The sequence below is a fragment of the Sceloporus occidentalis genome, unplaced genomic scaffold, assembly GCF_023333645.1.
Source record: "Sceloporus occidentalis isolate IW3139 unplaced genomic scaffold, rSceOcc1.0.p SCAF_12, whole genome shotgun sequence".
Taxonomy (NCBI): domain Eukaryota; kingdom Metazoa; phylum Chordata; class Lepidosauria; order Squamata; family Phrynosomatidae; genus Sceloporus; species Sceloporus occidentalis.
The window spans coordinates 12303470-12316649 of NW_028316992.1; the positions used below are offsets into that span (position 1 = coordinate 12303470).

General features: G+C 39.6%; 1 protein-coding gene across 3 annotated transcripts in view; it reads right to left on the bottom strand.

The window, feature by feature from the left end:
* Positions 1-23: 23 nt before the first annotated feature.
* The window catches only part of LOC149305278 (zinc finger CCCH domain-containing protein 13-like), a 51294-nt gene continuing 38137 nt past the window's right edge, over positions 24-13180 (bottom strand). For all 3 annotated transcript variants that reach the window (XM_089478004.1, XM_089478002.1, XM_089478003.1), the window contains 6 exons: positions 8249-9247; positions 6747-7247; positions 6200-6349; positions 3511-3711; positions 1857-2020; positions 24-899 (listed from right to left, as the gene is read on the bottom strand). In XM_089478004.1, the coding sequence (XP_089334130.1) occupies positions 732-899; positions 1857-2020; positions 3511-3711; positions 6200-6349; positions 6747-7247; positions 8249-9247 (2183 nt within the window). In that variant the 3' untranslated portion in view covers positions 24-731. The remainder of the gene's footprint in view (positions 900-1856; positions 2021-3510; positions 3712-6199; positions 6350-6746; positions 7248-8248; positions 9248-13180) is intronic.

Sequence of the window (13180 nt, forward strand, 5' to 3'; positions counted from 1 at the left end):
AGTCAAGACAAAAATCAGAACTGTTTTCTTCTTAAAAATTTAATAGCAGGTGATAAAACATATCTCCAAAAATTGACATTTTCACACTTACATACGAGTAAGTTATTAAATAGGATCCATGGTTAGAACTCAGTTATAAAACATGCAGCAAAACAGACACACTGGTCTTCAAACTTTCGTACTGAATTCGTTCCTTGATAGCCCATCTCACAACCAATCCACTGGGCCAGTTTAGATGCAATGATAGCAAAATACTTTGGAAGTCTGGCTTAGCAGCAACAAGCAGACATCCTGGTGTTTGCTACCTAATAGCTTTTGTTTGGTTCCTCCTGCCAGGGAGAAAAGGTTAAATAAACTAAAAAAGTCTATTTGTAGCTTGTTTAGTATTAGGTCCAAATCAGTACCCTGACGTTTTGCTCTCCGAAAGCCAGAATCTTGCTGCAGCCTACGATTCTTGCTTGTTAGGAGGCCGGTAAGCCAGGGGTCCCCAATTTGGATATAAACGCAAACAAACCACAGAGACAGCTTACCCTATTTATTTAACTGCTCCCACTGGAACATCCCTGCTCCTTCCTGACAAGCCAGAACTTGGGGAAAAACAAAGATTATTGCATCCAAACTGTCCCAATATGTAAATAATGTATTTTCCTCTTCTAGCACTGTCTTGCTGAAAAGGAACAAAGATGGACACTTCAATACTATAAAACAGTAAAAAGACCAAAGGGGATGGCTCAGGACATGCATACTTCTGGAACATATGGTTGTGAAAGTTTAGAGTCCTCTGTCTTTTCTTGCCCAGAAACTTGATGAACAGTCTTGCGTTTGAACAACCGTAGACTCAGCCGCAGTAACTCATTGTCCACTACTGGGGGATTTGTGTACGTTTGTTTCGTTGTGCCCTGTTTGAGAAGACATGCAAGTTAGTTATGTGAATTCAGATGTTGTAACTCCACAAATTCAATGATGTTAGGCCACACTAACGTGTGAAGCAGTATCTGTTAGCCTTCAAAACAGTATACGCCACCCAGTTTACTGGATGCAAGAAATACAAAGCTATAGATATATGCTTAATAGAACCTTTAGATAAGTAAATGAAATGGAAAAACTATTCAGGCCAAGTAAAATAAAATCATGATTATACAAAAAGAGCAAAACAGGTAGGAAAATAGTGGCAGAGAACCAGCATCCAGAGATGGATATGTTATCACATACTTATATCTCCATAACTACATCTCCCAATTGCATACTCACAACCCACTTTGTAAGAAGTGCAGCTGTCCACACAAGACAGCCATGTCTGTGTTGTCAGAAAGCTAGGGGATTAGTAGGGAAACTATTTTCCTGTAGCTGGATTCACTGCAACAGGCAAAGTGTTTTCAGGGTGGTAAATCCAAATCCAACAGAATTCCAGATGGTATTTTTCACAAAGATTTTAGTCTCCAGAAAAACTAAATATTGTTGCTGTATTGGAACAGAATTCTGAACTTCACAATGACCAACAAAGTAAGTTGTGAGGGTGCTTAAATCTGACTTGCACCCTTTTAAGACAGCTGATATTTTCCACAAAGACTCTAGTCTCTAGAAATAAACATTGCATATTGTTTCAGGAGAACAGCAGTTCTGAAGCAACCAGATTATTAAATTCCCATTGGTTTTATAAAAGAAGATATTGAATAGCAATGGGCAAAACCCACTACAGTAGAAGCTTGACTAGATGGCTTATGAAATTTGTTGTGGTTGTATAACTGAAGGATTCAATAAGAAACGCATCGCAAAGTTGGGAGTCACCCTGGATTTTCTGGGTGTTGCACAGGCATTTTTATGTTGCAGTGGCATGCCACATACAGTACACTTGCCTTTTCATTTTTCACTAGCTGCCTGCGAATTGCAGAATCTCTTCTGAAGCACAGGGCTTTGCAACAAGGACCAAGGTTGGACAGCAGACCAGCACGCTCCTCCTTTCGCAGCAAGGCAGCCATGTTCAGTGCTCCAAATTCATGTTCAAACAGGTTCTCAGCATCTGCACAAAGGCAGCATAAAGAAAGATATGTAACAATTTAACCCACATTCCTTTAAAATGGTTTAAAAAGATATTATACAGTTATATTGATACATCTGCACTTTACTGATTAACAAAATGCGTATTTTTTAAAGAGGAAGGAATAAAAATGAACATTTCTGGAAATCAAATTGCGCCATTTCAGCCAAATTCAGTGCAGCTTCACTTCTGATATTCTGGGACATACTAGTGTGGCAGGAAGGAAACTGACCCCATGCAGTTGTCTGCTCCTGTCATGAATGAAACATCTGAATGAATCCTGAATTGGGGGCTTAGGGCAAAGAGGTTTCTCAAATGACTGGTCCTCTCTCAACTGTAAAGTTACAAAATCTGAGCATGGCCCAGGATCACTAATGTAATTCCCTGATCAGACTAACTTTTCCTAATCTGAGTTAAGCAAGGAAAGTCAACTCTTACTTTATAGTGCATAGCAAAATAACCCCCTCCAACACACACAGAGAAAGGGCCAGGAAATATGCACATTTTATATTCCAAAAATAAGTAAGAACATGGATCTTAAAGGCAGGAGTTATTTTTTTAAAAAAATAAATAAACACAAATATGGAAACATTAACAAGATTTTGAACTCACTGTAATATTTTCTGTTTCTGTGCAGTCTCTGTTTGGAAGTTCTGGGCATGTGGTGGGAGACTGGGCCATACACGCTACCTTCTCCCAATCATTACCTATTGCATGATTCAATCAGTGACCCAGAGCATGATTCTTTTGCTTTTCTTTTTTGAAGGGCACATATTCTGGGAGTTGAGCGTATGTTTTTGCTACAAGGCTGCATGTTATACACATGCAGAGGGAGAGGATAACCTGATTACAGAGCCTGACTGAGTACACAGTTTCAGGAGAGCAATTAAATAAATCTGCTCTCTGTCTCTAGTTATCCCACATGTGTAACAGGGAAAAGCAACCAAAATCACAGCTAATGAGGCTCTACTAAATCCTAAATGGCACACTGAAAAGATTTCAGTAGTCCATCAATTCCCATGTGATCAAGAAACAGACTACAGTATGGGTGGATGAAACAAGGCAGCAGTGCATGGAGCAAAGCTTGCTTCTTAATTACTGGGGTCATCACAAGGAGGGAACATGTCCATGCAGTTCCCCAGTAGCATATCTACTCCTACAGACAGAGGTAAAGTGTGATAAATCCCACCCTCCAGCCTTGGAACCAAGCAGTTATTGACATGAAAGTTGGAAGGGTTTGGGGATTTTTGGGGTGGGAGAATGCAGTCTTTCAACAGAGCAGTACATATCCTTATAATGTACAGAAACCCTAATCCACTTGTACACACAACCAATCCCATCCTGTTGCAACCAGAACTCTGAACAGCCACTGAACTGACTTGATCTAGCTTCTTCAGTATGAGGCATATTCCTTCTCTCCCCAAGTAATGCAATCCTGAAATGTCTTCTGGCTCACTTCCAGAAGAAATTACCTTTTGGTTTCTCCAATGTTCTCTGGCAGGTCTCCTTAATTTTGGTGAAGAGGGAAGGGCCAGCCAATTGTTTGGAAATGCCCACTCTCAACATGACAGCACCCGGAGTAAATTTTAAAAGAGCAGCTCCAGCTTCTCGTGGCTCTTTTGGCTGCTTTGGCATAAGACTGGACCAGTCTACATCTATGACATCAACTGGATCTGCAAAACACATATAAAGATGAAAGAATCATTCTGTATAGAGTGCATAGTCAGGCGCAGCAGACTCCAACCGATAGTGCTAAATAAGCTACCACGTAATGGATATCAGAGTCACTTCAATGGTCAGGAACCTGGGATTCTAAAATTCCTCAAATATCTATTTCTGAATTAACAAAGAGGCTGTTGCTGGTTTCAGTACAGCACAAAGCAAGGAAAAGAGAAAAGCCCTTTTGAGTTTTCATCCTTAACGTGAAGCAAGGAGAGAATTAAGTCATGTCAAAGTCAGCTTGAGTGTTAGCACAGTGACAAACTTTACATTCAGGAGTACAGGAAGTATCTTGCATGATATGTAGCACCCATTTTGTTTTTCACACAGTTGCAGGACATTTTCCTCTCCTAGCTTTCTTGGCTATTAAGCTTACTTGTGAGCAGGGAATCCTTTGGCAGTTCTTTTAATTTATGTAGCAACTGAATGAGGACCCCAGAGTGCTTATGTGATTTTAAAGCACTGTACAGTGGCCTCTCTTTCTTTCTGTGAGTCACATGGGCATTCATTAACAGTGCTTCAGCTCTGACAGACTGCAAAACTTAGCATTCTCATGCAGTTGTCATTTGTTTGAAATGAGGCACTTCCCCCAGCTACTTAAGACTGCAAAATGACCCACAACCTGTATTTTGGTGGTTCCAGTTTAGTAATAATATAATGATAAATAATATCATGTTCCGTCTTGACCCACCACAGAGTAATTTATCAGCATACCTTTTTATCCATAGAACAAATGGATTTTAGGTATAAACTCAAAATCCATGCCCCATTTTCAAAATTCCACTTAGAAAAAAAGCCTGGCCAAATTCAAATCTCATGATCCCAGTTTTTTTAAAATGAGCCTTGTATTCTCTCTCCCTCTTTGTGTCGGAGATGAGACTTTTGTTCTCTGCACCCAGATTTCGTGTACAAAGTGTGATGTAGTGGTGTCAGTGTTGGACCACAACTTGATTTCCCGCTCAGCCATGGAAACCCACTGGGTGACCTTGGGCAAGTCACATGCTCTCAGCCTCAGGGGAAGGCAATAGCAAATCTCTGAACAAATCTTGCCAGAAAAACAAACAACAACAACAACAACAACCCATGATAGGGTCACCATAAATAAAAAATGAATTGAAGGTGCATGACCAACCAACCATCCTGGTTTTATAACACAGTTTCTCATTATGTATGAACCAGAAAGCTGTAGCTTAAGCATGGCTTACAAATGATGTGCTGGTATATGACTGTAATAAAGATTATATTCTATTTCTTATAAATTAACATATCAAATAGACTCTAAAAGGTTTACAGTTCTTATAGTGTGTTACCCCATTCACTCCTCCTTAATTGATATAAAATTGATGAGGGTGGCCTAAGAATGATCCCGCTGCAGACGCACCAGATCCATGGCAGGCTTGAATTCCTGCATGTAGGAGCTACCAAGGAAGAGGTTACAAGGAGCCCTTCTTGATGAAATCACCGGAATATTCCAGCAGATCTTATTATGTTTAGAGAGGGTAAAGGGATCGTGTCTGAGGTATAGGACTGGAAGCACATGGTCTGACAAAGGGCTGGAGAGCCAGCACACTAATCCCTTTTGTCTGAAGTATCTGCACCAATCACCCGTTGCATTCAATCCAGTTTCAGACTATTCTTTCCCATCCTGGGAAACCATCTAAAGTGATTTAATCCATTCTACTTTAGGTTTCTGCCACCCCCACTATGCAAGCTACTTTCAAGGTATATAAACAGGTAGCAAACCAACCATTCCTCAGTCTCAGTCTAGTAAAAGGCAGACATTCTGTCAGTTTGCTAAACTAAGCCTCTCAATATGCCGGCTACTCCCCGTTCCATTGCTGCAATTGGGCCTCTTCATGCCAGACTTCCCATTGATTGGACTCACAATCTACATCAGGTGAGTATTACCATTAGCCAAGGATCACATCTATTCACCCCAACACTTTTGATTCTGTTAGCTCTTGTGGGTGTGCATGGATTGTGTGTATGTGTGTGTGCGTGCATTGCTTATTCCTCTTCAATAAATGAGAATTCTTATTTGTACCCTTACTTGGGAATTCCTGAGTAATTCTAACTTGCTGATCATAGATCGTACGTCATACTATATCTCTCCTTTGGGCTAAGTACTAAATTCCCCTAAAACATACTGGTTGTGGGTGTCGTCCTCAGACGCCAGTAATTTGGGTAACAAGTGGGCTATTTTTAAGATTTCCGGGGGTCAGGTCAGGATACAACTTCTTAGGGCCCAGCAAATAGTCTTCACCTTTCCCATGGCAATTAGAGGGGATATTATGCAAAACTACCAAGCCCACACAACCATATTTATATGTGAAATTTATGCAGATTCCAGAGTTCAAATCTTCTCAGCCCAGGATCAGTGTCATTTTGGAACAGAAGGCTGTTCCAAAACAGCCCTGCCAAAAAAGAATCTGTCATGCTTACCTGGCATTTTCTCCTCATCCTGTTGATCCTCCCTTTTTTCAGCATCACCTGCCAAAATTTCATCCAGCTCATCATCACTGATTGGCTCATATTCTCCAGCACCAGATCCCATTGACTGCATATCATCTATTTTGGCTTCATCATCTCCACCTACAGAAAGAGAGAAAATATATCTCTTAAAACTCTTTCAAAAAGAATAAAATGCAAATGGTTATTGGGACAATGGTTTAAAAGGAGAAGGTCTGGTATACATACTGCTTCCATCTTTACCCTCTACTATGGAGATAATACGTGTCATGGAGGTGGAGAGTCATGGAAAGAAGGAGTCAAATGTACTTTCATGCAACCACCTACATGCTCCATATTCCTGGCAGCAGATACTCTACTAGGCTAAAATCTGAAGTAGGGGCCCAGGGTCAGAACAAGCAAATTAGAGGGAAAAATGCTTAGTTCACCACCACAACCACTCTATTAGGTATCTGATTTTTTTTAAAAAAAGACAAAAAATTAAATGAATTACATCTTTCCCCTCCCTCAAATGTTTCACCTTCTACATTTTCTGGCTTCTCAGCTTCAACTCCATCTTCAAAGCTTTGTAAAGGTCCGATGTCTTTATCCAACCTCTCTTTCTCTAGGGAAGTTGAATCCAGACAAATTGCCTCAAACTCTTGACGCTCTTTAACTTGTTTTGTTTCACTGTGCTTGGATAATTCTGCTTGAGAGGTAGTGCTGACACCTCGGTCTCTTTCAGAGTTCTCAGGAAGAGGTCTCTCCTTTTCACGGTCTGTATCTCTCCGTTTCTCCCGCTGTCTGTCACGTTCCCGTATTCTGTCCCGGTCTCTACTCCTCAACCAGTCTTTAGCCGTATCTCGGTCCCAATCTCTTGTCCTACCATCTCGTCTTTCTCGGTCCCGTTCACGATCGTGATCATGTCTGTCTCTGTCCTGAACTCGCTCCCTACTATCAAAGGACCCAGATCGGGAATGGCCTTGACGATCTGACTCAGGAGAACTTCGCCTCGAACTGTGGCTTCTTGAATCTTGTCGATCTGTATGAAGTATTAAGACAAAGTAGGACTCATTTTGCAGATCAGCGGAAGGCATGATTAACTACATTAAAACAGCCTTACATTCTTCAATGTAAGTTTTAACTTGAAATTAAAACTTAACAAATCTATCCAACTAATATGTAATCTTATGTCAGATGTCAAAATCTTACTAAGTCTGTAAATTAGGCATGGGCTTTGTCCTTCTTGCCTTTCCCTTATTCTAATGGCATGCTTAGCTTTGGGGCTAATTGGCTTGTTAAACCACAATTTCCCATGATATCTGACCTGAGAAACTATTATTTAAGTACTGTTTACACATCATTATATCATCCTGTATAGCCTAGAACATGTCCCCTAATTCCTTCACAACGAGGATTTCAGGACCAGCTGGGAGTCTTCCTTAGTGAATTCAATAGTTCAGAAATATGAGTGTTAAAACTCATATGAAGTATTAACTCAAAAATTAACTTTACTTCCTCCTTATGTCTTTTTGATAGAAACGTATCACTGACACGATATTAATCTCACACAAACTATTACTAGCAGATCAGTGATACATTATTTTATATAATTAGGATGACTTAATTTGTGAGCACACTCAATTAATTTGGAATGGGACACCCAAAATAGTAAGAAAACCACTGCTGTAGCTACACATGTACATTTAACCACAAACAGTTGAAGGGAGCTTTTTGATCTCTGCCAGTAAGATAATCGTATGGTGCAGGGAATTTCTGGAACAATATTCCTTTGGAATACAGATAACATTCTTGAGAATTCAAACAGTTGTGACAATAGGGGCAGTCTCTGGGGGAGTGGGACAAAACCATAGGAGAAATCTGCGAGAGCTACTTTCCAGTGGTGGAGTGGGCCAGGAGTCCCCTTTCATTCACCTCTCTAGCCAGCAAAAATATAAGGTATGGGGCTGTAGTCGGAGCAGGGAACCAGAAGAAATCAGGCAGATATAGCATGTACAAGCACAGTAATGCAACCAGAACTACCTGAAGAAGTGCTGCGGCTAGGAACACCTCGTTTTAGCTGATCGATTCTTGATTTCCGCTCCCCAGCAATTTCAATACACCTTTTCTCTCTCTCGCTGGAGCTGCTATGCAAGATCTTTTTCAGACCAATCTGGTCATCTCCACTGCGGTGTGCAGAATCATTGGAGGGTGACCGGAGTCTACTCGAGGTGTGGCTTCGATTGCTGCAAAGACTGCTGCTCCGCTTCTGTTCAGCAGGTTTGACGCGTGGGGTATCTTCAACAACATGAGGTGTTTCCACATTTTCAGCTTTTATGCGGTGGGTACTTCTATGTGGTTCCTCAGAACTTCTTTCCAGAACAGGTTCTCCACGCTCAGGAACATCTTCATCTGACCAGTCACTAAACGTGGTGTCTTCTCTTTTAGGAGGAACTTCTACTACCACAGCTTTCTCAGGCACAACTTCTACCATCTCCTCCCTTGTGGTTACGGGTGGTGTCCTTGGGCCTTTTTTCTTTTTTTGGTGTGAACCATTGTCTTCTTCAGAAGCCTCAGAATCTCCTTTTGATCTCTTCCGCTTTTTTTCAGTGTTTTTCTTTTTCTGAACTTTCTTGGGAGAAAACACTTGGGTCTTTTCTGGAGCTGGCTCACTGACATAGCGCTCCAGTCCTACATCATCCTCTTTCTTCTTTTTTGTAGTCTTTTTCTGCACTTTAGCTTTCTTTTTATCCTCATGCAAATGATCAGAGGGCTCTCGTTCTTCAGAAGCCCAGTTAGTCGCAGTCTCTTGGCCCCTGCTCCTTGAACTTTCATTGATCTCTCGCTGCTCACGTGGTTTCTCCCCAGAGGTCCCTCGTTCTTTGAACTCACTTTCTTCATAATGTCTGGAGCTGTCCTTTCTCTCTGGCTTTCGCTCACTGTCTTTCCATCGGCTCTGCTTGTCTTCTGAAAGGTGTGTAGGACTAAGTGAGCGTGATTCTTGGGGTCTTACAACCTGACTTGGTAGTCTGCGCTTTTCATCTACAAAGGATGCAAAACATATCAGGATGCTTTGTTTCTGAAACTGGCCTTTACAATTAGCTCAATTACTTAAATCAAACATTGTCATGTATGGGGCCAGTGTTTGGGGAATGAATCCCTTCTCATTTGTTCTCACAGAAGAAGGAGGTTGCCTTTTTAAACTCATATACTAAAAATACCCATATATGTATCAGTTTGAATGTTTGATCTGGAAGTTGCTCACAGAAAAACTCATTGGTTTACACAAACTCTCTTTTCATAATTCTATACTTATTCCTTGACAGCTAAATTAGTTTTAAGTGAAGATCTTAAAGTTACAGTGGTTAAACTCTGTTGGGAGTTCCATCAGGAAAGGAAGATGGTGATTAGATTATGATCTGTGCCAGAAAAGGTGGCCGATTTAAGTAGACAATTGGAGAAGTGATGATGCAGTTATTTAACATCTCTTCAGAACAGATGGAATTGCATATTAATCCTTATACTGATATAACCCTGTTTATCCTCAGTGAAAAATTCCCTAGGGATGTGGAAAAAAGTCAGAGATGAAATACTGGGAGCACATAACAAGAAAATGTCTGAAATAAATCTAACAGAAATAATTAAGTTTAAAATACCAGAAGGAATGCTGAAGAAGCATAGAGAACACATGTTTTTGGTGGAGTTGCTCAGCAAAAGAGATACGGCTTTTTATTGCTAGCACCCAAAGGCTTGATCAAACAACTGAGTGCTGCTAAGAAACAATAAGATCAATAGCAAAAATAGACCCTTCTCTTATTTTTAAATAATATGAATAAAATGAATTTTGAAAATGATTTCATGGAATGTGAATGGTTTAAATTCACCACAGAAAAGGGAGAAATTGCATTTTAAAAAATCCTGATTAAAAATTTGTAAGGCAACAACTAAGAGATCCAAATCAGAAAGAGAAACAAGGGATTGGGATTGTAAATAAGAATTTCAAAAAACCGAGTAGTCCTTTTTACAAAGCAAACATTTCAACCCAAAGGAAAGGGAGGAGATACAAAATATAGAAAAAAAAACAATGACTTGGATGACAGAATTGGGGGCATACTTATCAAATTTGCAGATGACACCAAATTAGGAGGAGTAGCTAATACCCCAGAGGACAGGATTAAAATTCAAAATGACCTGAATAGACTAGAAAGTTGGGCCAAATATAACAAAATGAAATTCAACACAGAGATATGTAAGGTACTGCTCTTAGGAAGGAAAAATGAAATGCACAGATATAGGATGAGGGACACCTGGCTGAATGAGACTACATGTGAAAGAGATCTAGGAGTCCAAGTAGACCACTAATTGAACATGAGTCAAAAGCAAGATGCAGCAGCTAAAAAGCCAATGCAATTTTAGGCTGCATCAATAAAGATATAGTGTCTAGATCAAGGGAAGTAATAGTGCCATTCTATTCTGCTTTAGTCATGTCCCACCTGAAATACTGTGTCCAGTTCTGGGCACCACAATTCAAAAAGGACATTAAGAAACTGGAGCGTGTCCAAAGGAGGGTGACTAAAATGGTGAAGGGTCTGGAAACCATGCCCTATGAGGAACGCCCTAGGAAGCTGGGGGTGTTTAGCCTGGAGAAGAGAAGGTTAAGAGCTGATATGATAGCCCTGTTTAAATATCTGAAGGGATGTCATATTGAGGAGGAAGCAAGCTTGTTTTCTGCTGCTCCAGAGAACAGGATCCAGAATAATGGATGCAAACTACAGGAAAAGAGATTTCACCTCAACATTAGGAGGAACTTCCTGAGAGCAAGAGCTGTTCGACAGTGGAATACACTCCCTCGGACTGTAGTGGAGTCTCCTTCCTAGGAGGTCTTTAAACAGAGGCTGGATGGCCATCTGTCAGGGATGCTTTGATTAAGAGTTCCTGCATGGCAGGAGGTTGGACTGGATGGCCCTTGTGGTCTCTACCAACTCTATGATTCTATTCTATTCTAAGTAGATGTTTTAAGATGAGATATCAAAGGACAAAAAAATTCGTAACAAAGCTTAAGAAAGGAGACCAGTATGTAATGGACAGCATGAAAACATAAAAAACTTTTGAGGAATACCATAGAGGTTTATATGTAAAGGTAAATGAAAATGATACGGAAGCTTCTTTGAACAGACTCCAACTGGACAAGATGAGTCTGCCTCAAAAGCAAAGCTTGAATGGACCTGTAACTATTATGGAGCTTGTGGAGGCAATTTAAAAAACTAAAGTTAGAAAAGCTCCAGGACCATATATGTTATCTGCAGCACATTACAAGAAATTTGAGATATGTAATTTTTAGGAAATGGATAGATGCCAGATCCTTGGGGAAATGCTTATATTACAGCGATTATATTACAGGATACAAATGACACATTCACATCATATAACAGACCTGTTTCTTTATTGAATAATGAATATGAGGCATTTATCACTATTTTGGCAAATAGACTGAGGATACATATTTACCAGAATACTTGATGAAGATCAGATTAGATTTCTGCTAAAAAGAGAACTATGGAGCTACAAACAGTAAGAACAATTTTGAACATTACCGAATATTTGGAACATCAGAATGACAAAAAGGCAGCCTTGATCTTTTAAGATGCAAGAAAGCCTTTGACAATTTCCTGGAATTACTCATTTCAGGTTTTGGAGAGAATGGACTTTGGAGAAAATATTGTCTAGGTCATGAAGGCAATATATTCAGTTCAAAAAGCTCAGATCTTGGTAACACCACCAATGCAGATACAGAAGGGAATGACACAAGGAAGTCCTCTTTCACCTTTGCTTTTTATTTTGGTGTTGGAGACTTTATTGAAAGGTATTAGATAAGATGATAAAATATGCAACATGAGGGTAAAAGAGGAAGAGCATAAAGTAAGGATTTGTGTGGATGATTTGGTGATGATACAAAATCCTTTGTATTCAATGTAGGCTCTGTTGGAAAAGATTATGGCAGGGGCTCCCAACCTGGAGTGATATAGAAAAACTGGGAAAATTAAATCTCCTAATGGAGAGAACTGCAGCAATAAAGTCAAATGTGTTCTTATTTTATTTTCAAATGGCCCCCATTTTGAGAAATAGAATACTTTTTTGCAATGACAGAAGGAAATTTTCAGTTTTACCTGACAAGGAAAGAAACTCAGAATAAAATTTAAAACATTGTGTGATACTTAAGGGTCAACTGAGGCTTTCTAATATTACATTGTACTATAAGGCTTCTTGTTTTGTACTGTTGAAGAAATGGATATTGCTCAGAGTTGAGAGATTTTTGGAACTTGAAGGTCATGATTTAAGATTTGGGTGGCAAGCCTATCTTTGGTAAGTTACAGCTTAGGCGCATGCTGGATACACCATTGTACTAGAAAAGCACTTTTGTGAGTTTCATATAAATAGAAGCAGTCTTTTCCCAAGTGAATATTAGCTATTTCATCACAAGAAGCTTTTCTTCAGAAAAGAATGCGTTAAAAGTCAAAGTTGGTTATCTTATGGTGAGTACAGTGGCAAGAATATTGTACACTCAGACATGGAAATGGACTGAAGCACCAACGACAGAAGAATGGTTGGTGAAAGTTGCTGAGTTAGCCCAAACTGTCAAATTAACGTGGGTTTTAAAGGCTAAGCCAATTGAAGATTTTTAGAAAGACTGGAAACCATTATGGACTTTATAAGCAATAAGAATTCTAATGAAGTAATAATATGTGGTTATGACTATCATCACCTCAGTAAATTCAGTCAGTTGGATCTGTAATGGTAGAACACCACATTCTTTTTGTGTGTTTGTTTGATTTATTACAGTTTGGAATACTATCAGAGTATTTTAGTTTTATTTAGTTAGTGTTCTGGGTATTAGTGTTTTAGCATAGTGTTTAATAAGGTATTGTAATTCTAGTTTAATTTTAAAATTGGGTATCTTTTTTTCTATTTTTTCAT